The following is a 24,491-nucleotide window of genomic DNA, read 5'->3' as shown; positions in this document are numbered from 1 at the left end:
CCCAGAAGCAGAGCATCAGTCAAGAATGGGATTCCTGCTTTAAACCCATCGCACATATTGATACCTCCCCCACCCCCCCCCACCCCCACATGAAAATGTTGTTGGCTGCCAACAGGATCACACGGACAAGCAAAAGTCCTGCTGCGCCATGTTTCTGATGGTCCCAGGAAATTCCAGAATAGGGTGCCTGTAATGGGAAAGTGTTCCATTTTGTTGTACGATTACAAGAGGACTCCTGAGAGAGAGCTTGAGAAGGCTTGACAGGATCGATGCTGAGAGACTGCTTCCCCTGGCTGGAGAATCTAGAACTAGGAGGCGTAGTCTCAGGATAAGGGGTCGGCCATTTAGGACTGAGATGAGGAGAAATTTCTTCACTCAGAGGGTTGTGAATCTTTGGAATTCTCAACCCCATAGGGCTGTGAATGTTCAGTCATTGAGTGTATGCAAGGCTGGGATCGATAGATTTTTGGACTCTAGGGGAATCAAGGGATATGGGGATCGGACAGGAAAGTGGAGTTGAGGTTGAAAATCAGCCATGATCTTATTGAATGGCGGAGCAGTCTCGAGGGGCCACATGGCCTACTCCTGCTCCTATTTCTTATGTTCTTATCGCTGACCTGTGTGTAAAAATCCTTTAAAATGAACTAGATGGAGCTAACCAGCCAAAAGAAAAGCCAGATAGTGCTTTGATCCCAAATTAAAGAAAGTGGGGTAGAACTTGACTTTGCACGATAGTGTAAAAACGGGCGATAGCCAATAGTCCATTGTGGAAATAAAAATGGGGAGAGATGTAAAACGAGCTGCCAACTCACTATCATTTATTTAACACTATTGTGTTACCCCAGTGTATCTCCATTTTTCTCCTTCCCTACTGACAAGAGAAAAAACAATGGTAATGGAGAAGAAAGTAGCAGAAATCCCTACCCCCCACTCCCCCCCCCCCACAAAAAAAACTTTGACATATTAAGGTAATGGGATTGAGTACAGGCTTTATGAGTAAGCTACTTTATCAAAGCTTGTTCTGCTCCCACAGTCATCCTTTGCTCCATAAGTCACTTTGATATCGCTTTAAAATCCAAAAGACTCCATTAGCCTCTAATTGATTCTGGACAGTTATTAAATTACATTCACATTGCACCACAGCAGTTTGAGAATTTGAATTCAGCTTAAAAACAAATTGGCTTAAAAATAAAAAGCTTGGCTTTATTAATAGAGGCATAGAGTACAAAAGCAAAGAAGTTATGCTAAACCTTTTTAAGATGTGGAGATGCCGGTGATGGACTGGGGTTGACAATTGTAAACAATTTTACAACACCAAGTTATAGTCCAGCAATTTTATTTTAAATTCACAAGCTTTCGGAGATTTTCTCCTTCCTCAGGCAAATGTTTCAAGATCTCCTTGAAGCCTACGCATTTATACATATTGAACAATAAAACATGGTGTTTACAGACTGCCCCTGCAACTGCCCGTTGCCAAGGCAATCACCGTGTTCAGACAGAGAGGTGTTACCTGCAGAACCTCCGAATACACATTCAACAAAAAAACAAACAGGGAAAAAAAACAGAAAAAAAAACACAGAGAGAGGCAGAAACATCCGGAAGGCAGAGAGAGCCAGCAAATGACCCATTATATTAAAAACAGATAACATTTGTTCGCTGGTGGGGTAACGTGTAGCGTGACATGAACCCAAGATCCCGGTTGAGGCCGTCCTCATGGGTGCGGAACTTGGCTATCAATTTCTGCTCGACAATTTTGCGTTGTTTTTAAAACACTGGTTAGGCCTCAGCTGGAGTATTGTGTTCAATTCTGGGCAGCACACTTTAAGAAGGATGTCAAGGCCTTAGAGAGGGTGCAGAAGAGATTTATTAGAACGGTACTGTGGATAAGGGACTTCAGTTATGTGGCGAGATTGGAGAAGCTGGGTTTGTTCTCCTTACAGGAAGGTTAAGAGGAGATTTGATAGTCGTGTTCAAAATCATGAACGGTTTTGTTAGAGTAAATAAGGAGAAACTGTTTCCAGTGGCAGAAGGGTCGGTAACGAGAGGACACAGATTTAAAGTGATTGGCAAAAGAACCAGAAGCGACATGAGGAAAACATTTTACGCAGCGAGTTGTTATGATCTGGAATGCGCTGCCTGAAAGGGCGGTGGAAGCAGATTCAATAGTAACTTTCAAAAGGGAATTGGATAAATACTTGAAGGGAAAAAAATTGCAGGCCTGTGGGAAAAGAGCAGGGGAATGGGACTAATTGGATAGTTCTTTCAAAGAGCCAGCACAGGCACATTGGGCCAAATGGCCTTCTGTGCTGTATCATTCTATGATTCTTTAGTCAGTAAAAGTGACCACGAAGCTGTCGGATTGTCACAAAAACCTAACTTGTTCACAAATATCCTTTTAGGGAAGGAAACTTGCTGTCCTTACCTGGTCTCATCTATCTGTGACTCCAGTCTCACACCAACGTGGTTGAGTCTTAACTGCCCTCTGAAATGGCCTCGCAAGCCACTCAGTTGGATGAAACCGCTACAAATAGTGGTTGAAGAAGGTGGTCCAACACCACCATCTTCTCAGGGCGACGAGGGATGGCAATTTCCAGCGATGCCCATGTCCTGAGAATGAATTAAAAAAATAATTCACCACCCTGATTGGAATATTTGTATGATGCAAATTGACATCAAACTGGACCTGCTGAGAGACCTCATAATCAAAGAAGAAGAGAAAAAAGGGGTTTAAAATGACACAGTCCCCGACATCAGTGTCTTAATCTAAAGTCGTCTTGTAATACAGAATGGAGAAAGGCTGTAAATAACACACAGCTCAGGCAGCAGTGGGAGACAGAGAAACTAAGCACGATCGACATTTATGTGAAGAATGAACTGCAGTGGAAACTGCTTATTATGATCCCATTGTATATCATAACCTATTTATTATCTTAAAATGCTGAAGCGCTCAGCTCCATTCTTTTCAGTTACGTTAGAGTTTTCTTGTTTTCAGATGATGGATAGCGAATGGGGAAATACTTTCAATCCAAACTAGCTCATCTTCTTTTGGCTGAGCCATATCATGTGAAGGAAAGAAAAATTGCCCGTAGTTGGAATCCAAAGACCAAGCCCAAACTCCTTTAAAGTGTGACTTCATACAAACAACAACTTGCGTTTATATAGCACCTTTAACCTCGTAAAACATCCCAAGGCGCTTCACAGGAGCGTAGTCAGACAGAATTTGACACTGAGCCACATAAGGAGATACTAGGACAGGTGACCAAAAGCTTGGTCAAAGAGGTAGGTTTTAAAGGAGCCTCCTAAAGAAAGAGCGAGAGATAGAGAGGCGGGAGAGGTTTAGGGAAGGAATTCCAGAGCTTAGGGCCTAGGCAGCTGAAGGCACGGCCGCCAATGGTGGAGCAATTAAAATCAGGAATGTGCAAGGGGCCAGAATTGGAGGAGCCTAGAGATCTGAGGGTTGTAGGGCTGGAGGAGGTTACAGAGAATGAGAGGGGCGAGGCCATGGAGAGATTTGAAAACAAGGATGAGAATTTTAAAACGGGCGTATCCGGACCAGGAGCCAATGTAGGTCAGCGAGCACACAGGGGTGATGAGTGAACAGGCCTTGGAGCGAGTTAGGATATGGGCAGCAGAGTTTTGGATGAGCTCAAGTTTATGGAGGGTGCTAGCTGGGAGACCGACCAGGAGAGCATTGGAATAATCGAGTCTAGAGGTAACAGAAGCATGGATGATGGCTTCAGGAGCAGATGAGCTGAGGCAGGGGCGGAGACAGACGATGTTATGGAGGTGAAAGTAGGCGGCCTTGGTAAAGGAGAGAATCTCGGGTCGGAAGCTCGTCTCAGGGTCAAATAGGACGCCAAGATGTGAACAGTCTGAGTCAGCCTGGTTTAGCAACATCTGCCTATTGTGAGCCCAGCTTACTGGATATGACGTGAACCTTCTCGTGATCTCCTAGTCGTTGGAAAGTAGCAGAATAAGCACTCTGTCAGATCATGGTCTAGGCTGTAAACTACGAAATAGGTTTATTAAAAGGTAACAGATAGTCATCGAACATTGGCCCATCATGTTTATGCTGGTGTTTTTTCTGCCATGAGCCTCCTTTTCCAATTCCAGTCTCCTACTCAATCCCCATATCCTGTAGTGTTCCTTTCTAAAAGAATCCTATGGACTCTGCTTCCATAATGATTAATGGCAGCAAATTACCGCATTCTGTTTAAATGACTTTTACCTAACCTCCCCTTTAATTCTTTGTGATCGCCATAAATTTCCTGTTCCTGCAGTCCACAGGCTTCCATTTCAAATGGTGCTCCAAGAAGCTCGCACTGGGCCATGTGCCTGGATCTCCCCTCCCCTCCCTCAGATTGGAGGATCTGAGGGAGACAGGAAGCAAAATTATCCTGATTTATCCATGGAGCCACAAGACTTCAATACACTCCATTTTGTCCCCAAAGCAGCAATAACAGACAATATAAAGAAAAGAAAGAACTAGCACCTTTCATGACCTTGGGACATCCCAAAGAGCTTTGCAGCCAATGAAGTACTTTTTGAAGTGTAGTCACTGTTGCAATGTAGGAAACGCAACAGCCAATTTATGCACAGTAAGGTCCCACAAACAGCAATGAGGTAATGACCAGTTAATCTATAGTAGTTAAGAGATAAATATTAGCCAGGACACCAGGGAGAACTCCCCTGCTTTTCTTCGTATAGTTACCATGGGATCTCCATACGTCCACCTGCAAGGGCAGACAGGGCCTCGGTTTAACATCTCATCCGAAAGATGGCACCTCTGACAGTGTAACACTCCCTCAGTACTGCATTGAAGTGTCAGCCTAAATGATGTGCTCTTTTCTCTAGAGTGTGGCTTGAACCTACAACCTTCTGACTCAGAGGTGAGAGTGCTACCAGTGAGCCACAAGGAGTTTGTGGCTTCAGTCTTCCTGATGTTTAGCTGGCTGCACTGAGTCAGTGAAAGGGTTGAGAGAGGTGGTGGACAGGTAGAGCTGAGTGTCCTCAGCATACATGTGGGCGTTGATCCCATATCTGTGGATGATGTCACCAAGGGGTAGCATTGAAATGAGGAACAGAAAGGAGCTAAGGATAAATCCTTGGGAGTCTCAGAAGGTTTCATAGCAAGGGTGGAAAGAGAAGCCAATGCTGGAGATGGTCTGGCTATGATTGGATAGGTAAAAGTGGACCCAAGCAAGGACAAAACCCGTTTGCATATTATGTAGCATTTTAGCTTAATTTGCTGAATTTCAGGACAAGGCCAGCCATCTGTGATAAATGGTTTCTAAATGCTTTACATCAGTATATATTTGCATGGGAATAATGGCCCAGAATTTGCACGGGCCTACCAGTACACTGGGTCCCAGCCCTGCTTGAGAGTATAGAAGGGCTCTTGTCTGTGGGGAACCTCTGACTGCCCCAAACATGCACCCTGTGTCAGAGGAGGATGGGCATTCCCTACGCTGGGAGTTCCCACTTCCCAACCTGAGTAGAATCCAGCATAAGTTTGAAGACTGGTACACCTAAGTGGGATGAAGCGGGGAAATGGCCTAGGCACTCAAAAGAAGTGGTAATGTTTTTTTATTATCGGCCTGCTTACAAAGCTGCAGGCACAGGACTAGCAATATCTCCTTTAGAAACCTCCATACGTTTCAAATTATTGCATAGAATTTACAGCACAGAAACAGGCCATTCTGCCCAACTGGCCAGTGGTTATGCCCCACCCTACTTCATCTAACCCTATCAGCATATCCTTCTATTCCTTTCTCCCCTCGTGCACCCAGCTTCCCATTAAATGCATCTATGCTATTCGCCTCAACTATTCCATGTGGTAGCGATTTCCACAATGTAACCACTCTTTGGGTAAAGAAATTTCTCCTGAGTTCCTTATTGGATTTATTACTGGCCATCTTAGGAATCATGCTGAATTCCTATTCTTGAAACCAAGTGCACAGCAGTTCTAGCGTGGTGCTATTTTATATGTTATTTAATAACTGTCACCTTTTGATTGGTAGCCCAAAGAATGATGATCTCCAATGAGTCAATGAAGCTGAAAATGAAGAACTGTATTATTATGTAGTCTTTTTCTTCATGAATACATTTATTGAAGTAGGACCCACAGCAGAAAAGGTGTGGTAGATTATTCCAGACATTGCACGACATGTATCTTCAGCGTATAGCACAGCTCTAATCTGGATGTGATAATTGGAATGGAAGATGAGAAAGGAGGAGGAGGAGCCAGTGTTATGTTAGTGTGTGTCAAGGCCTGCACCCTACCTTTCCAGAGAGGCAGTGAAGTTTTTATTAGCAACAATAAATTCTCCTCATGGGTATGATGTTTGTTAGAAACAACAGGCTCAATTTTAATCTGGAGTGGGAATCAGGCAGGAGGGGGTAGGGGAAATAGGTGAGCACCGAACGCCCCCCCCCCCGACCTGGACAGCGTTTCACCACGGCGATTTTAACTCCCGGGGCTCATCGTTTCAGGTGGGCAACTGACCGGCAGACGTGAGCGTAATTGCAGGCGACTGGCATCCAAGGGAGACTCACCAGGACTGAGGTAAATTGCAGGGTGGGGGTTTTTGGGAGGGTCTCACAGGAGGGAAGGGGGTGAGCCCAGGGCAAGGGAGGCCTAAACTGTCCTTGTGGCGTCCTGAGGAACACTCCTGCTCCTCCTGGGCCCCACAAGGAAAGTAAAAAGACTTACCTGTATAGGCCTGCTCGGGTCACAAATCCTCTTCCTGCCATCTTCTCCTGGCTTCCCCACTCTGGCCACAGTTAAAATTGCAGTCGGGGCCCGTGTAATCATCGGACCCCAATCTGCATATTTAAAGGACCCTGCCTACTAATGGTGGGTGTTCTTGTCGCCTGCTTAGAAGAGCAGCTTAACATTGAAGACGGCGGGACTCGTGTGGGATGTTGGAAGGTAAGTCATCCCATATTATTTTAACTTCCAGCTCGTCAGAGAAAGGGATTAAAAGAGTGTCATTCCTGTTTAATTTCATGTGAATAATTCTTAAAATGGTATGTAATGGCAGTTTTTTTAATCACTTCTCTCAGGAATGTCTCTGAATGCTTCACATGCAATGAATTATTTCCAAGTGCAGTAACTGCTGCTATGTAGATAAATATGGGCAGCCATTTTGCAACAGCAAGATCTCAATTAACAGCAATAAAATATGAAGATACGAATTAAGAGCAGGTGTAGGTCCTTTGGCCCCTCGAGCCTGCTCTGCCATTTGATAAGACCATGGCTGATCTGATTGCAAACTCAACCCTACTTTCTCGTCTACCTATGATAACCTTTGACTCCCTTGTTAATCAGGAATCTATCTAACTCAGCCTTAAAAATATTCAATGACCCTGCCTCCACCGCTCTCTGGGGAAGGGAGTTCCACAGACTCATTACCCTCAAAAAAATTCTCCTCATCTCCCTCTTAAATAGGAGACCCCTTATTTTTAATTGTAGCTCCTCGTTCTAGTCTCTCCCACAAGGGGAAACATCCCCTTAGCATCTAAAATGAATGATCATCTAATCCATTTTTGGTGGTGTAGGTTGATGGACGAATGTTGGCCAGGAAATTAGGGAGAATGCTGTATTCTTCTTTAATTGGTATCATTGGATCTTCAATATCTACCAGATTAGGCAAATTTGGTTTGACAACTTATTGAAACAATGGCACTTCTGACAATATATTACTGCCACAACACTGCACTGGGGTGTCATCTATCACGTATTTGAAATTTTCTCTATGTTAAAGAAACTCATCTAGTCACAAATAACGTGGATTTAATATGCACACGCATCAAAAATCATTTTACACCTAACCAAGGTGTGGCTGATCCATGATTTGCCCCATTGCCACATTAGCATTTAAAACAGGTCCACTATTAGTACTAATCTTTTAATCTCTTCACACTTCCTTAATATTTCTCCAGCCTTCTCTATCCCATGTCTGTACTGGGCTTTCTTCTCATTCTCTTTGTTTACCCCTTTATATCTTCGGCCCACATTCGTTCACATCTTTATGATAATCCCACTGGGTGTGACGCATTGTGTTGAGTTCGATAGGCCAAGCGAGCATAATAATTGGGGGACTTCGCAGTAGAATAATGTAATAACATACCAAGAACATTGGAATGAATATTGGATGACAGACCATTCTAGTGATAAAGAATAATTTGGATAATTATTCCTCACAGTTGTGTAAAGAAACAATCTTTCTGAGCACTTATTCACTTTATTTTTATTTTGGCAGTAAGTCCCCAATTTGTACAGTCCAGCTGTTTAGTTTAAAAATGACAGTGACAGATGTTTGCAGACACCCGTGTATCCAGTACACATATTTGCACACAAAAAAAATTAATTCCTTGAAAAGTCCTTGGGATTGTACTGAGGTGGTGCATTTTGGTAGGAAGAATAAGGCGGCCACATACTGCTTAAATAATAAGAGTCTGAATGGGATAGAAGAGCAAAGTGATCTAGGGGTACAGATAAACAAATCATTAAAAGTAATGGTGCAGATTAATAAGGCCATAAAAAAGGCAAATCGAGCACTGGGGTTCATTTCTAGAGGGATAGAATTGAAAAGCAGAGAAGTTATGTTAAACTTGTAAAGAACTTTAGTTAGACCACATTTGGAGTACTGGTCTCCATACTATACAAAAGGATATAGAAGCATTGGAGAGGCTGCAAAAAAGATTCACAAGGACGATATCAGAACTGAGAGGATATACTTGTCAGGAAAAGCTGAACAGGCTGGGGCTCTTTTCTCTAGGAAAGAGAAGGCTGAGGGGCGGCCTGATAAAGGTCTTTAAGATAATGAAACAGCTTGATAGAGTGGACGTGGAGAAAATGTTTCCACTTGTGGGTGGGTCCAAAACTAAAGGTCATAAATGTAAAATAGTCGCTAATAAATCCAATAGGGAATTCAGGAGAAACTTCTTTACCCAAAGAGTGGTAAGAATGTGGAAGGTGCTACCACAAGGAGTAGTTGAGGCAAAATAGCATAGATACATTTAAGATGAAGCTAAATAAGCACATGAGGGAGAAAGAAATAGAAAGATATGCTGATAAGGTTAGATGAAGTAGGGAGGGAGGAGGCTCGTGTGGAACATAAACGCGGCATAGACCAGTTGGGCCGAATGGCCTGTTTTTGTGCTGTTGTTTCAATGAAAGTCATGTTACATGTAGAGCACACTGACTTTTTCTTGGTGTCTTAATTATGCAAAAAGCAATGGGGGTAAATTTGCTGATCCAGTGATATCAGCAGGGGAGTCACACTTGAAAAGAACGTGGGTTAGAGAATGGGGGCCAGAGGGCTGGAGCCCAACAACAACTTGCATTTATATATAGCGCCATTAAGGTAGTGAAACATTCCAACTCGAACCTGCGCTCCCTTTTGAGCGTGTCTCGCTGCTGGGAGCACAGGACCTTTGATTTTAACCCATTGGCAATTGAAAATGACATTAACAATCCTTTTTCTCTTCATCAGGGGAATATGTCGTCATGACCGTGTACTTTGATTTAAGTAGAAGAATGGGATATTTCACGATTCAGACCTACATACCATGTATATTGACAGTCGTCCTATCGTGGGTATCATTCTGGATTAAGAAAGATGCAACTCCAGCCAGGACAGCACTGGGTAAGTTTTGTGTCACATTTAGTTCTCAAATTCTTCATTAATTTATCCTCCTATGATCTGTAGACTTTCAAAACTCATGTGGCATTATCTTTTCACTACTCCTTTTAGCCTCGATGATATTCCACACTATGGGCTTGCCTTCACCAAAATTTCCCAGTGATAAATCGAAGGGTAGTTGAGAAAGCTGTTTGTAGATATTTGCTTGCTAGGTGAATACTGTTAATGCTGCCAATTGCCACCACACACAGTCAGTAATTTAAGAGTGTTCATCACAAGTAATCATGTTCTAAATTTTCCTTTTTTTTATGGTTGCCAAGAATATCCAAGAGATTGTACATTTTACTGATGCAAAACTAGGCCATCCCCTTCAGGCGTGCTGCACAGCATACTGTCTGCAGGCCAAATCCGGCCCATCTGATTCTTCCATCCTGCCCACATTGAATCTTCAAAAGAGCTGTCCCATCAGTATTCTCTGTAGGATGGGAGGATGTTGCATCTGGCCCATGGTGTTAATTTTAATAGTTGTTGGCAATGAGAATCTCTTGTTTCTAAATCAATTTCACTGTTTTTTTTTGTTGCATTGCTATGGTTACATTAAGGGCTCATTTTCCAGTCTCACGTTTTTGGTGGGGAGACATGCCCAGCGGGAGCACATATTGGAAATTCATGAATGAGTTGTGCACGGATTTCTGGCCATTCTGGTTGGAAAATTGTGCTCAGTACATGTTGGAGTTTCCAATATGTGCTTCCAGGAGCCAAGGCTCCCTACTGAGAGGGCAAAATTGGGTAATTACTCCTTAAGAGTGTTGGCATATGAAGGGCAATGTTGCGATAACTTAAGGCCTCATTGGTTGGGAGCATGAATCAGAGTTGACACATAGGAACAGGGGTAAGCCATTTAGACCCTCGAACCTGTTCCGCCATTCAATTAGATCATGGTTGATCTGAACTATAGCTGTATTTCCGATGCCTCCTCCCATCTAGTAGGGTTTCACACCAGGAACAGAATCTCACAATTGCCACTCCTCCTGCTCCTCCCGGCTCCACATTCAGGTAAGTACATTTTCAAAACTTACCTTGTTGGTTGTGGATTAACAGGCGGTTCCTTTAGGCCATGTAGGTCTGGTTTTCCGGCATGCAGCCGGTGCCGTCAAGCCTCAAACTGGCGTTAGTCCCCTAATTTTTACATACAAAGGGTCTAATGCTTGTTCCAGGCATGGGCACTGCATGCCAATTTTTTGGCCTTTACCGATTTGGCGTACCTCCAGCTTGTAATGAGCATGCACTTGCTGCTCGCCATATTGAAGGCTTCGGAAGCCATTTAGCGCCTGAAAAACTAGGTCCATGTGTTTCAATTTTGCATAAATTCTATCATATGGTTGGTGCTTGGTATGTCAGGCAGGCTATATATATTTTGGCCCCAAGGTCAAAAGTATTGTGCCACTGCCCAACAGACTCTTGAATTGATGGACCTCATTTTAGATCATTCAAGAAGCTTGACAGAACTGTATTTCTTCCCTGCCTGAGCATGAACTGATGATTGTTTTATATTGCAGCTTGTAGGGTTATTAGCACTGACCTCATTTCACACTTTAAAGGAAGAATGCTGCCACAGTTGAATGGTTTGCTCTGGAGTTATATCGCTAACATAATGAATCTGCTGCTACCAATATCCAAACAAACTGGATAATGGAAGTAAAATTGGACTCGGTCGGTAGCGGAAAAGAGGCGAAATATAAAAAGAAAAGGCAGGCAGGGTGTAAAACGGGCTGCCAATTCGCCATCGCCTGTTTTGCGTTATTGTCGAAGAACAATTTCACACCTCAATGTGTTTTGAAAAAGTTGTCATTTAACTCAAAAAAAATGACTAAAGAAACAATGCAGTAGACTTGAATCCTGCTCCCTATGGTTGAGGTGGGTCTCTGTCTCATTCTTCAACAGGATAGAAGAAAAGCTTGTTCTCTAATGTTCTCTCTTTCACCATTAGCCTCCAACATCACACTTTCTCCATCAGAACCTTTCTTGTTTCCCTTTATTTTACTGTTACCGCTCCTTTAAACTCACCTACTTTGTTCAAACTAAACTCCAAATAAGGCATTCACCATGTTCTTCCTCCTGCTTGTATCTGCACTCTGTTGAAATCAAAACCCATCACACCATTCTCTACTCTAACCTGTATTTCCCCAATATTTCCTCTACTTCCCCTTTCTCCTATAATCTTGGTGTCACTGAACCAATACTTCTTGATTTACCTCATCTTTTCCTGTTCAAAAAGAGGCATTCAAAATGCAGTAAAGTAGGGGAATTTCAAATAAAGTTGGCAGTGAGATTTAAGGTACAAGGGTGATGGATTTTGTAGGCCCAAATGATGTGCTATTGCCCATTACTGTTCTTATATTATTATTTTCCTCCTTGCAGGAAATGTTTGAGATGCTCAAGCTCAACAGTCTAGAAAGGAAATGTAGTAAACAATGAGTAATAGACTTCAGGAGGACATAGACAGACTGGTGAAATGGGCAGACACATGGCAGATAAAATTTAATGCAGAGAAGTGTGAAGTGATACAGTTTGGAAGGAAGAATGAGAAGAGGCAATATAAACTAAATAGTACAATTTTAAAGCAGGCGCAGGAACAGAGAGACCTGGGGGTGTATGTACACAAATCTTTGAAGGTGGCAGGACAAGTTGAGAAGACTGTTAAAAAAGCATATGGAGCCCTGGGCTTTTATTAACAGAGGCAGAGAGTACAAAAGCAAGGAAGTTATGCCAAACCTTTAAAAAAACACTGGTTAGGCCCCTGCTGGAGTAGTGTGTCCAATTCTAGTCACCGTACTTTGGGAAGGATGTCAAGGCCTTGAAGAAGGTGCAGAGGAGATTTACTAGAATGGTACCAGGGATGAAAGACTAAATGGAGAGATTAGAAAAACCGGGGTTGTTCTCCTTAGAGCAGAGAAGATTAAGAGGAGATTTGATAGAGGTGTTCAAAATCATGAAGGTTTTGATAGAGTAAATAAGGAGAAACTGTTTCCAGTGGCAGAAGGGTTGGTAACCAAAGGAAACAGATTTAAGGTAATTGGCAAAAGAACCGGAGGCGACATGAGGAAAAAAAATTTCACGCAGCGAGTTGTTATGATCTGGAATTCACTGCCTGAAAGGGTGGTGGAAGCAGATTCAATAGTAACTTTCAAAAGGGAATTGGATAAATACTTGAAGGGGAAAAATTTTCAGGGCTATGGGGAAAGAGCAGGGGAGTGGGACTAATTGAAAAGCTCTTTCAAAAAGCCTGCACAGGCACAATGAGCCAAATGGCCTCCTTCTGTGCTGCATGATTCTATGAAAGGAGGTGTTTTAGAAGACTTTGATTGAAGTATAATACTGGATGAAATAGATCAGATAAATATAGAATATTACTTCAAACTAAGCTAGGAGAGTAAGACCAGAGGCCATAAATTTAAACAAGGGCATCAAGGCTGTCCTGCACTTTGAACACAAACCCTTCACCTAGATTTCAATAGAAAGGTATTGGTTTCCATCTGCAGTTATAGATTAAAACTAGGGGACATAAATATAAGATAGCCACTAATAAATACAATGAGGAATTCAGGAGACACTTCTTTACCCAGCAAGTGGTTACAATGTGGAACTTGCTGCCAAATGGAGTAGTTGAGGCGAATAGGATATATGGATTTAAGGGAAAACTAGATAACAACGACAACTTGAATTTATATAGTGCCTTTAACATAGTAAGACATCCCAAGGCACTCCACAGGAGCATTATCATACAAAATTTGACACTGAGCCATAAGGAGATATTAGGACAGGTGACCAAAAGTTTAGTAAAAGAGGTAGGTTTTAAAGAGCGTCTTAAAGGAGGAGAGAGAGGTAAAGCAGTGAAGAGGTTTAGGGAGGGAATTCCAGTGCTTAGGGTTTAGGCAGCTGAAAGCACGGCCACCAATGATGGGGCGATTAAAATCGGGGACGTGCAAGAGGCAAGAATTGAAGGATCGCAGAGATCGCGGAGGATTGTAGGGCTGGAGGAGGTTACAGAGATAGGGAGGGGCGAGGCCATGGAGGGATTTGAAAACAAGAAATGAGAATTTTAAAATTGATTCTATACATTCTAAGTAAGTTAGTTTCTGATATAGTGATTTCCCATGATCTGTCATGCCATCAGTTAGGAGACACTGAGCTATAGGCAGGGCAAGCAAACTACAACAAGCCATTCTTGCACACTTCTAGCAATTAGCTCAGGAGTGAACTTGATGTTCAGGAGCAGGTCATCTGTCCACAATATTGATTATGGTGAATGCTCGGCAACGACAGGGGGTGGAGAATTAAGAAAAAGAAGAAAATAAATGACTTTTTAAACGAGAAATCTTATCCTTATAGAAACCCACCGCTTTAAGCACACACCAACTTGGGAATTTCCCAGCTGCGCACTCATATTCCCATCAATCTGTCTTCTGACACCATTTCCCAGAGAGCTTGCAGTGCTAAGAGACAGATCCAATAAATTTGCTGCAGTATGCGTCATTGCACCTGACTCAAGATCCAAATGCAACACCTGACTGCTGCACTCAGAGGCATTTAAAGTGTGCGAATCTTTTTTTAAATTTAAAACCTTTAAAGATATTACGATTCGCCTGCCAAATACGGCTCTCAACTGTGTAATGGAAATGGATTTTCAGATATTTGGCAGGCTAAAAGTTAGATATCCTGGAATTCTATGGAATGAGTTCATGTCATGGTGAGATCCCCGCCTTATCTAAGCCATCAAGGAAGGAACTGAGCAGGTGCAGGAAGCTACACTGTCTAAATATTTGCTTAAAACTATGTGGCTTGCAGTGCATTAGTGACGCTTACAAAACCAGAGTCACACAGCAAACCCGCAAACATGCTGAACATCTGGTCTGGAATGGCCCTGGAGAGGGTTACAGAAACAAATTAAAGTGAATAAAAATGAATCAACCTGTCGTGAAAAGGGGCATTGCAGATGGTAAATGCGTCATGATGCCAGATATCTATTTTCTGTGTTAATTTAGTAGAAGTAGTTTTTTAAAAAAAACGAAACCTAATTTAAAGTAAAATGTTTTCAACCCATCGGTTGAAAAAATCTGAATTATAAAGTACACGATGAATGGTGTTGAATTTGCAGAAGGAGATGTAGAAAAGGATGTGGAAGTGATAGAAAGAAGAAGTTGCATTTATATAGCGCCTTTCATGATCTCAGGGAGTCACAAAGCGCTTTACAGCCAATGAAGTATTTCTGAAGTGTAGTCACTGTTGTAATGTTGGAAATGTGGCAGCCAATTTGCACACAGCAAGGTCCCACAAACAGCGATGTGATAATGACCAGATGATCTGTTTTAGTGATGTTGATTGAGGGATAAATATTAGTCAGGACACCGGGGAGAACTACCCCTCTTTAGTGCCACAGGATCTTTTGCGTCTACCCAAGAGGGCAGACGGGGCCTCGGTTTAACGTCTCATCCGAAAGACGGCACCTCTGACAGTGCAGCACTCCCTCAGTACTATACTGGAGTGTCAGCCTAGATTTTTGTGCTTAAAGTCGCTGGAGTGGGTAGATGGTAGATTTCTCACTTTCAATGTCTGGACAATGTGAGGGAGCAATGAAAAAAGCAAATAGAATGCTGGATTATATACACCAAGAATAATAAGGCACAATTCTTCAGAGGTTATGTTGGGGCTTTACAATGCTTTGTTCAGACCACACTTAGACTACTGCATTTTACTAAGTTTTGGACAATTGCAAACTTATATATTGTATAGACACAGTGAACCTAGAATATTGCTTCCAGTTAAGCCAAGAAAATAGGACCAGAAGACATAAATTTAAATGAAAAGGAAGTTTAAGGCGCATATTAAGAAAAGCTTTTTTACTCAAATGAGGTAAAATGACACTTGAGATGTTAGCATGCAAACCTATTTAATATAAATGGGTTCTGTTCATGTGACGAACAAGAGAATCTCATACATGTACATAAAGCATTTGTAAGCTATTGTTGCACAAGATATCACTCCAAAAGAATCAAATATTTGGAATAATCTACTGATTGTGGGAGTGAGTAGAAGAAAAAATGTTTGACATTCAAAATCCAGCTGGATACCATTTTGGGAGAATTGTTAGAGAGAGAGGAGTGTCAATGGGCCGAATGATCCTTTTTTGTCGTCTTCTATGTTTTTAGTGAATATTACTCAACGCAGACTGATGATTGGGTCATAAGGGGATACTAAGGGTCTGGAAATCCTGCCTTTGCTAACTTTAGCGTACAAGGAGACACATTAAAAAGTAGTGGAACGTACAACAACTTGCATTTATGTAGCACTTTTAGCATGAAACAGGCCCAAGATGCTTCACAGAGGCATGAGGGAGGAAAAAACAACAGGCACTGGGGTAGAATTTAAATTTTGGGCCACTGACCGTGGCAAGAGCAGAGAGGCCGGATCCTCCTGACCCCACAAAATAATTTCAAATTTACCTTTATGGGGTCTCCTTGGTTGTACTGCCGGTAAAGCTGGTCAGAATGTATGCGGCATACACTCCACCCAGTTCTGTCCTAAAATAGCAATCAGTGTCCAATGTACATCATAGGACCTGAAACAGGGGGTGGGTGGGGGGGGGGGGGAAGGGGGGAAGGAAGAGGCACTTCAGCAGCCCAGCAGTAGATCCCTTTAATAATGGTGGCGGCCAGAGCGTTGACATTAACGGGTAGTGTCTACCAACCCCATTCTGAGGCTGTAGGCACCTCATTAATGCTGATTTGGTCAAATCAACCCCACCGAGTTAAAAAGTTAAATTTGTGGTATTGAAAAGCAGGAGGCAACGTAAGTTAGCGAAGACAATGGTGATGGGTGAGCAGGACTGGGTGCGAGATAGGATAGAAGCAGCAGTGTTTGGATGAGGTGAGGTTTATGGAGGGTGAGTGACGGGATGCCAGCCAAGACAGCATTACATAGAATTTACATCTGGTCTGTGCCGCTGTTTATGCTCCACTTGAACCTCCTCCCACCAGTAATGTTGCAGTAATAGAGTCTGGAAGTGACAAAGAAACGGTTGAGGATTTCAGAGGCAGATGAGTTGAGATATGGTGGAGGCAGTGATGTTACACAGGCAGAGCAGAGGATATGGGATCGAAAGCTCAACTCAGGGTTGAATATTTCACATCGGTATTTACGGTTGAGAAAGGCATGGATGTTAGGGAACTTGGGGAAATAAATAGTGATGTCTTGAGGAGTGTACATATTACAGAGAGGGAGGTGCTGGAAGTCTTAACGCGCATCAAGGTAGATAAATCTCCGGGACCTGATGAAATGTATCCCAGGACGTTATGGGAGGTTAGGGAGGAAATTGCGGGTCCCCTAGCAGAGATATTTGAATCATCCACCGCTACAGGTGAGGTGCCTGAAGATTGGAGGGTAGCAAATGTTGTGCCTTTGTTTAAGAAGGGCGGCAGGGAAAAGCCTGGGAACTACAGACCAGTGAGCCTGACATCTGTAGTGGGTAAGTTGTTAGAGGGTATTCTGAGGGACAGGATCTACAGGCATTTGGAGAGGCAGGGACTAATTAGGAACAGCCAGCATGGTTTTGTGAGAGGAAAATCATGTCTCACGAATTTGATTGAGTTTTTTGAAGGGGTAACCAAGAAGATAGATGAGGGCTGTGCAGTAGACGTGGTCTACATGGACTTCAGCAAAGCATTTGACAAGGTACCGCATGGTAGGTTGTTACATAAGGTTAAATCTCATGGGATCCAAGGTGAGGTAGCCAATTGGATACAAAATTGGCTTGACGACAGAAGACAGAGGGTGGTTGTAGAGGGTTGTTTTTCAAACTGGATGCCTGTGTCCAGCGGTGTGCCTCAGGGATCGGTGCTGGGTCCGCTGTTATTTGTTATTTATATTAATGATTTGGATGAGAATTTAGGAGGCATGGTTAGTAAGTTTGCAGATGACACCAAGATTGGTGGCATTGTGGACAGTGAAGAAGGTTATCTAGGATTGCAACGGGATCTTGATAAATTGGGCCAGTGGGCCGATGAATGGCAGATGGAGTTTAATTTAGATAAATGTGAGGTGATGCATTTTGGTAGATCAAATCGGGCCAGGACCTACTCCGTTAATGGTAGGGCGTTGGGGAGAGTTATAGAACAAAGAGATCTGGGAGTACAGATTCATAGCTCCTTGAAAGTGGAGTCACAGGTGGATAGGGTGGTGAAGAAGGCATTCAGCATGCTTGGTTTCATTGGTCAGAACATTGAATGCAGGAGTTGGGATGTCTTGTTGAAGTTGTACAGGGCATTGGTGAGGCCACACTTGGAGTACTGTGTACAGTTCTGGTCACCCTATTATAGAAAGGATATTATTAAACTAGAAAGAGTGCAGAAAAGATTTACTAGGATGCTGCCGGGACTTGATGGTTTGACTTACAGGGAGAGGTTAGACAGACTGGGACTTTTTTCCCTGGAGAGCAGGAGGTTAAGGGGTGATCTTATCGAAGTCTATAAAATAATGAGGGGCATAGATAAGGTCGACAGTCAAAATCTTTTCCCAAAGGTAGGGGAGTCTATAACGAGGGGGCATAGATTTAAGGTGAGAGGGGAGAGATACAAAAGGGTCCAGAGGGGCAATTTTTTCACTCAAAGGGTGGTGAGTGTCTGGAACGAGCTGCCAGAGGCAGTAGTAGAGGCAGGTACAATTTTGTCTTTTAAAAAGCATTTGGACAGTTACATGGGTAAGATGGGTATAGAGGGATATGGGCCAAGTGCAGGCAATTGGGACTAGCTTAGTGGTATAAACTGGGCGACATGGACATGTTGGGCCGAAGGGCCTGTTTCCATGTTGTAACTTCTATGATTCTATGATTCTATGAATAGGACGCCAAGGTTACGGACAGTCTGTTTCAACCTAAGGCAGTGGATAGGGAGGGGTTGGAGTTGGTGATGAGGGTACAGACTTTATTCTGGGGACTGAAGACAATGGTTTGCCTGCCCAAAGTTTAGCTGGAGGAAGCTATCACTCATCAATAGAGAGCTGTGGTGGAGAATTAGAACTGCATGTGATCAGGAAATGTGTGGAAGCAAACCCCATGTCTATGGATGATGTTCCCAAGAGTCAGCATGTAGATGAGGAAGAGGAGTGGGCCATGGATGGATCCTTGATGGACTCCAGGGGTGACAGTGTGGGAGTGGGAAAAGAAACCATTGCTAGGGATGCTCTGGCTATAGTCAGAAAGGTAAGAGTGGAACCAAGCAAGGACAGAGACAGAGATGACAACACAGTTAATGTAGGGAGAAAGTACCTACTGATTGTTTATCCATGTTTATCCCAACTCTGATCATTTCCCCCCTCCAAAAATGAATTGATGAATATTAGGAACGAGAGAAGAACAGCCTATTTGTGCTTTTTAAGGCATTATTAAGGTCATTAAGTATTGAAGAGTGTATGCAGCATTATGCAGACCTGGTATTAGTGAGCTTAATGAATAGAAACATATTGAAGTCTCACCACAAAATTGAGTAATGCACAGGAGTTCTTTCTCCGAGCATGTGTGTAGCAGCCGTTGGCAGGTATGTTGCAGTGGGGCAGGTAGCCTTTTACTCAGAGCATAGCCTTTAACTTGGCTCTCATCCATTTCATAGGCATCTTTAGGAATCAACCTTCCTTTCCTGCTACAATTTACAGAATTTTAAAAGCCAAGTTTGATGTTACCTAATCACCGCATTTTAATTTAACTCATCTTCTGCACTCTTTTCAACCTTAGTAGTGCCTTGTACTATGACGCTTGGTCATTCACTGTTGTTTTACAGTAATAAAAAAAATGTAACTGTGTAAAATTGGGCTTGGAAATATATCTCCGTTCCTTCATCGTCGCTGGGTCAAAATCCTGGAACTCCCTACCTAACAGCACTGTGGGAGAACCTTCACCACATGGACTGCAGCGGTTCAAGAAGGCGGCTCACCACCACCTTCTCAAGGACAATTAGGGATGGGCAATAAATGCTGGCCTCGCCAGTGACGCCCACATCCCACGATTAAAAAACAGGACTTAACTTTAACATTTTAATTTGATCCATGTTTCCCTTTTGTGTGGTCTTCACAAGGAACAAAGAACAATTGATTTGACATCAACATCATGACTTTTGTTAGCAAAATGCTAAATTGTATTTACTAATACAAGTCCAGCAATGCCTCAATTTAAAAATGATCACCTTTGTATTCAAATCCCTCCATGACCTCACCCATCCCTATCTCTGTAACCTTCTCCTGCCCTACAACCATCCAAGATCTCTGCACTCCTTCATTTCTGGCCTCTTGCACATCTCTGACTTTCATCACTCCACCATTGGCGGCTGTGCCTTCAGCTGGAAGTTCTGGAATTTCCTCTTTAAACCTCTCTGCCTGTCTCTCCTCCTTTAAGACGCTCCTTTAAAATCTACCTCTTTGACCACCTTGTTATAAACTGGATAGCCAGGTGGTGAAGGATGGCACACTCGACCCTAGTCTTCAGTTGCTTCCAGCCTTGATTCACAGATATCCACATTACCATCCCCACACCCTAGATCAGCTCTCTTTTATATGGATACAAGTGCGGTCCCAATTGATATGCACCACCTGAATACAATTAACACTAATTGATATATATCACAATTAACAACCTGTCTTAATATCTTCTTATGTGGCTGAGTGTCAAATTTTGTTTGATAACGCTCCTGTGAAGCGTCTTGGGATGTTTTACTACGTTAAAGGCGTTATCATCAGCAAAGTGATGGAAGGTGTCGTCGACAGTGCTATCAAGCAGCACTTACTCACCAATAACCTGCTTGCCGATGCTCAGTTTGGGTTCCGCCAGGACCACTCGGCTCCAGACCTCATTACAGCGTTGGTCCAAACATGGACAAAAGAGCTGAATTCCAGAGGTGAGGTGAGAGTGACTGCCCTTGACATCAAGGCAGCATTTGACCGAGTGTGGCACCAAGGAGCCCTAGTAAAATTGAAGTCAATGGGAATCGGGGAAAACTCTCCAGTGGCTGGAGTCATACCTAGCACAAAGGAAGATGGGAGTGGTTGTTGGAGGCCAATCATCTCAGCCCCAGGACATTGCTGCAGGAGTTCCTCAGGGCAGTGTCCTAGGCCACACCATCTTCAGCTGCTTCATCAATGACCTTCCCTCTATCATAAGGTCAGAAATGGGAATGTTCGCTGATGATTGCACAGTGTTCAGTTCCATTTGCAACCCCTCAAATAATGAAGCAGTCTGTGCCCGTATGCAGCAAGACCTGGACAACATCCAGGCTTGGGCTGATATGTGGCAAGTAACATTCGCGCCAGACAAGCGCCAGGCAATGACCATCTCCAACAAGAGAGAGTCTAACCACCTCCCCTTGACATTCAACGGCATTACCATCGCTGAATGCCACACCATCAACATTCTGGGGGTCACCATTGACCAGAAACTTAACTGGGCCAGCCAAATAAATACTGTGGCTACAAGAGCAGGTCAGAGGCTGGGTATTCTGCGGTGAGTGACTCACCTCAAGACTCCCCAAAGCCTTTCCACCATCTACAAGGCACAAGTCAGGAATGTGATTGAATACTCTCCACTTGCCTGGATGAGTGCAGCTCCAACAACACTCAAGAAGCTCGACACCTTCCAGGACAAAGCAGCCCGCTTGATTGGCAACCCATCCACCACCCTAAACATTCACTCCCTTCACCACCAGCGCAATGCAGCTGCAGTGTGTACCATCCACAGGATGCACTGCAGCAACTCGCCAAGGCTTCTTCGACAGCACCTCCCAAACCCACGACCTCTACCACCTAGAAGGGCAAGAGCAGCAAGTACATGGGAACAACACCACCTGCACGTTCCCCTCCAAGTCACACACCATCCCGACTTGGAAATATATCGCCGTTCCTTCATCGTCGCTGGGTCAATATCCTGGAACTCCCTTCCTAACAGCACTGTGGGAGAACCTTCACCACACGGATTGCAGCGGTTCAAGAAGGCAGCTCACCACCACCTTCTCAAGGGCAATTAGGGATGGGCAATAAATGCTGGCCTCGCCAGCGACGCCCACATCCCATGAACGAATAAAAAAATATATCAATGCAAGTTGTTGAAGTTGTAAATGGAGACAAAGACTCCAGAACATGATATGAATTGTTATCTGTCAATTTCCTGTAGTGTGGACAATTGGCTACTGGTGACCAGCAGTAATAAGCTTCCTGTTTCCAAAACTATATTGGGAAGCAGTTTCTGCTTGCCTCATAATAATTCTATTAAAATCTCTGAGGCAGTGCACACAATTATGTCAGGCAAAATGGCTCAGAATTTGATGCCCCCCAATGCAGGTTAGCAACAGCTTATGCATTAAATTGGTTAAGTACAAATGTAATCATTCTTGATATGCACAAAGGAACAAGCCTAATCTATAGTCTGGTTAAAGTAAAATGTCTTCAAAATTAATCATGTAACATAATTGAATGTACCAGAATCCTCAAACATTTGATGGGGTTAAACATCTCAAGTAGGCAGTTTTTTCCAATAAGTTGAAGGTTTTTATACAATTAATCAGTCATTTATAACTACTTAGCACCCAAAATGTGACATTTGCTAGTTGTTAATTTAAACAGTAATGTATTTGAAATTTTGCTCCTTTAATTTATCTCCCTTTTCTCCTGTTAAATGTTTGTGGGGCAGATTTTCCTCTTTCGCTCTTAGGCATTAACTTAAATGGATGGAAAATCGTCCAGGCTCCATTATGGGCCTGCAATTCTCTCCACTCAATTTTCCCTCTAAGCGCTTCACTCAGACAATTTAATAATACCCAAGTGCAAATAAGGAAAATCTGCCTGAAAGTGTTTATGAAAACAAGCTGACAGAGTTGGACAGATGCTTTGTAAATTCTCTTGCATAAGGTTTTACAAGAAGAACGATAAATATTCTGATACACATTACACAGCTTGCAACGGTGCAACTGAGTTACAATTACATAGAATTACATAGAATTTACAGCACAGATACGGGCCATTCGGCCCAACAGGTCTATGCTGGTGAGCCTTCTCCATCCTTCTTCATCTAACCCTGCCACCATGTCTTTCTATTCCTTTCTCCCTCGCGTACTTATCTAGCTTCCCCTTAAATGCATCATTTGAAAAATGAAGATTGTTAAAGAATTCTTTCCTGACATTGGCTCCATGTATATGAAGCAATCAGCATCATCAAATTGTTGACTGGAAAGCATATAGTCAACTAATGTAAATTATGCAGCAACCGATACTATTTATATTGTTTAGTTTAGTCACCCTTACTGTTTGTAAGAAAATACCATTACCTCAATTGAGTACATGTTTCATGAAATCGATGAGGAAAATTGCCAGCAGCTGCCAGTTTGATTGACGGCTGTTTTGGAATAATCACATAAGAAAACTTCTATCTAAAAGACGATAATATAGCTACTGGTTTTTACATGCTGTCATCTAGTGTCATTTAATTTTCATAGACTATCAACTACTTAGAAAAATGTTTTTGCCTGTAGAATTGCATTGCAACATCTTGTAATTAAAGTGCTAGTTCAGGAAAATGAGTAGCTTGAGGCATTAGTTTGATCTCTGCCCCTTCATAAACAGAAGGCTATTGATAAATTTAAAGCAATTTCCAGACTCAGCGTCACGATGAACCCGACTAACATCTCCATTCTTCTGGCGCAAATAAGAAATCGTGGGACTTTGTCCGCATCATGCAATGACGTTCAGTTGAGTCCCGTAAAGCAGAAAATTGGGCCTAGAGATCGACGTTCCTGATTAACGGCACTCTGGATTTTTCAGCCATATTTGGGCATTGTAATCCCCATGCCCAATTCTGAGACCTGAGCTCCTACTGAGCAAATTCTGCTCCCGCAATGGAGTCTCACGATTTTAGGATTCCAGAGCATGTCAGTTTGCAAATGTCCATGAATTACCCACCTTCTGTCTCCAAATTAATATACGTGGTATGTTTCCTGAATATCTGTACTATCTTACATCTGCACACACTTCCTGTCCGCACAGTTTGACTTCCTGTTATCACGATTTTGGAGTAAATTTTTGACTTGCCGCTTGGGTGTAAAACTGGTGTTGCTTTATAGAAACCTTCATATTTTCATAGAATCATAGAAAGGTTACAGCATGGAAGGAGGCCATTCAGTCCATCCCTCTTCTTGCTACCCATTTACTGTTTACATGCCTATAGAAGACTTTTGGATTCCCTTTTATGTTGGCTGCCAGTCTATTCTCAAACTCTCTCTTTGCCCCTCTTATTTCCTTTTTCACTTCCCCTCTGAACTTTCTATATTCTACTTGGTTCTCACTTGTGTTATTAACCTGACGTCTGTTCAGTTACAGTTTTGCCTGCCAATCTTTGATTCCAATTTACCCGGGCTGGATCTGTTCTCATTCCACTGAAATTGGCCCTCCTCCAATTGAGTATTTGTACTTTAGAGTGGTCCGTGTCCTTTTCCATAGCTATTCTAAACCTTATGATACTATGATTGCTGCTCCCTAAATGCTCCCCCACTGACACTTGCTCCACTTGGCCCACCTCATTCCCTAGAACCAAATCCAGCAATGCCTCCTTCCTCGTTGGGCCTTAAACATACTGGTTAAGAAAGTTATCCTGCACACATTTCAAAAATTCCTCCCCCTCTCTGCCCCTTATATTACTATTGTTATCCCAGTCTATATTAGGATAGTTGAAGTCCCCCATTATCACTACTCTATAGCTTTTGCACCTCTCTGTAATTTCCCTGCAAATTTGCTCCTCTATATCCTTCCCATTAG

At 42.9% G+C, this 24,491-nt stretch overlaps 1 protein-coding gene and 1 long non-coding RNA gene across 3 annotated transcripts in view; one reads left to right on the top strand and one right to left on the bottom strand.

Moving 5' to 3' along the window:
- Positions 1-24,491, top strand: part of LOC137322761 (gamma-aminobutyric acid receptor subunit gamma-3) — a 448,547-nt gene that overhangs the window by 385,586 nt on the left and 38,470 nt on the right. For both annotated transcript variants that reach the window (XM_067985791.1, XM_067985790.1), the window contains exon 7: positions 9,501-9,653. In XM_067985791.1, the coding sequence (XP_067841892.1) occupies positions 9,501-9,653 (153 nt within the window). The remainder of the gene's footprint in view (positions 1-9,500; positions 9,654-24,491) is intronic.
- LOC137322762 (uncharacterized) overlaps positions 1-24,491 on the bottom strand; it is a 60,708-nt gene that overhangs the window by 13,445 nt on the left and 22,772 nt on the right. Inside the window, exon 2 of the long non-coding RNA XR_010963235.1 lies at positions 2,423-2,607. This is a non-coding gene — a long non-coding RNA (uncharacterized lncRNA). The remainder of the gene's footprint in view (positions 1-2,422; positions 2,608-24,491) is intronic.

Source organism: Heptranchias perlo, chromosome 6 (assembly GCF_035084215.1).
Source record: "Heptranchias perlo isolate sHepPer1 chromosome 6, sHepPer1.hap1, whole genome shotgun sequence".
Classification (NCBI taxonomy): Eukaryota; Metazoa; Chordata; class Chondrichthyes; order Hexanchiformes; family Hexanchidae; genus Heptranchias; species Heptranchias perlo.
The sequence above is the reverse complement of the archived record's forward strand: the minus strand, read 5'-3'. Positions and strand labels throughout refer to the sequence as shown.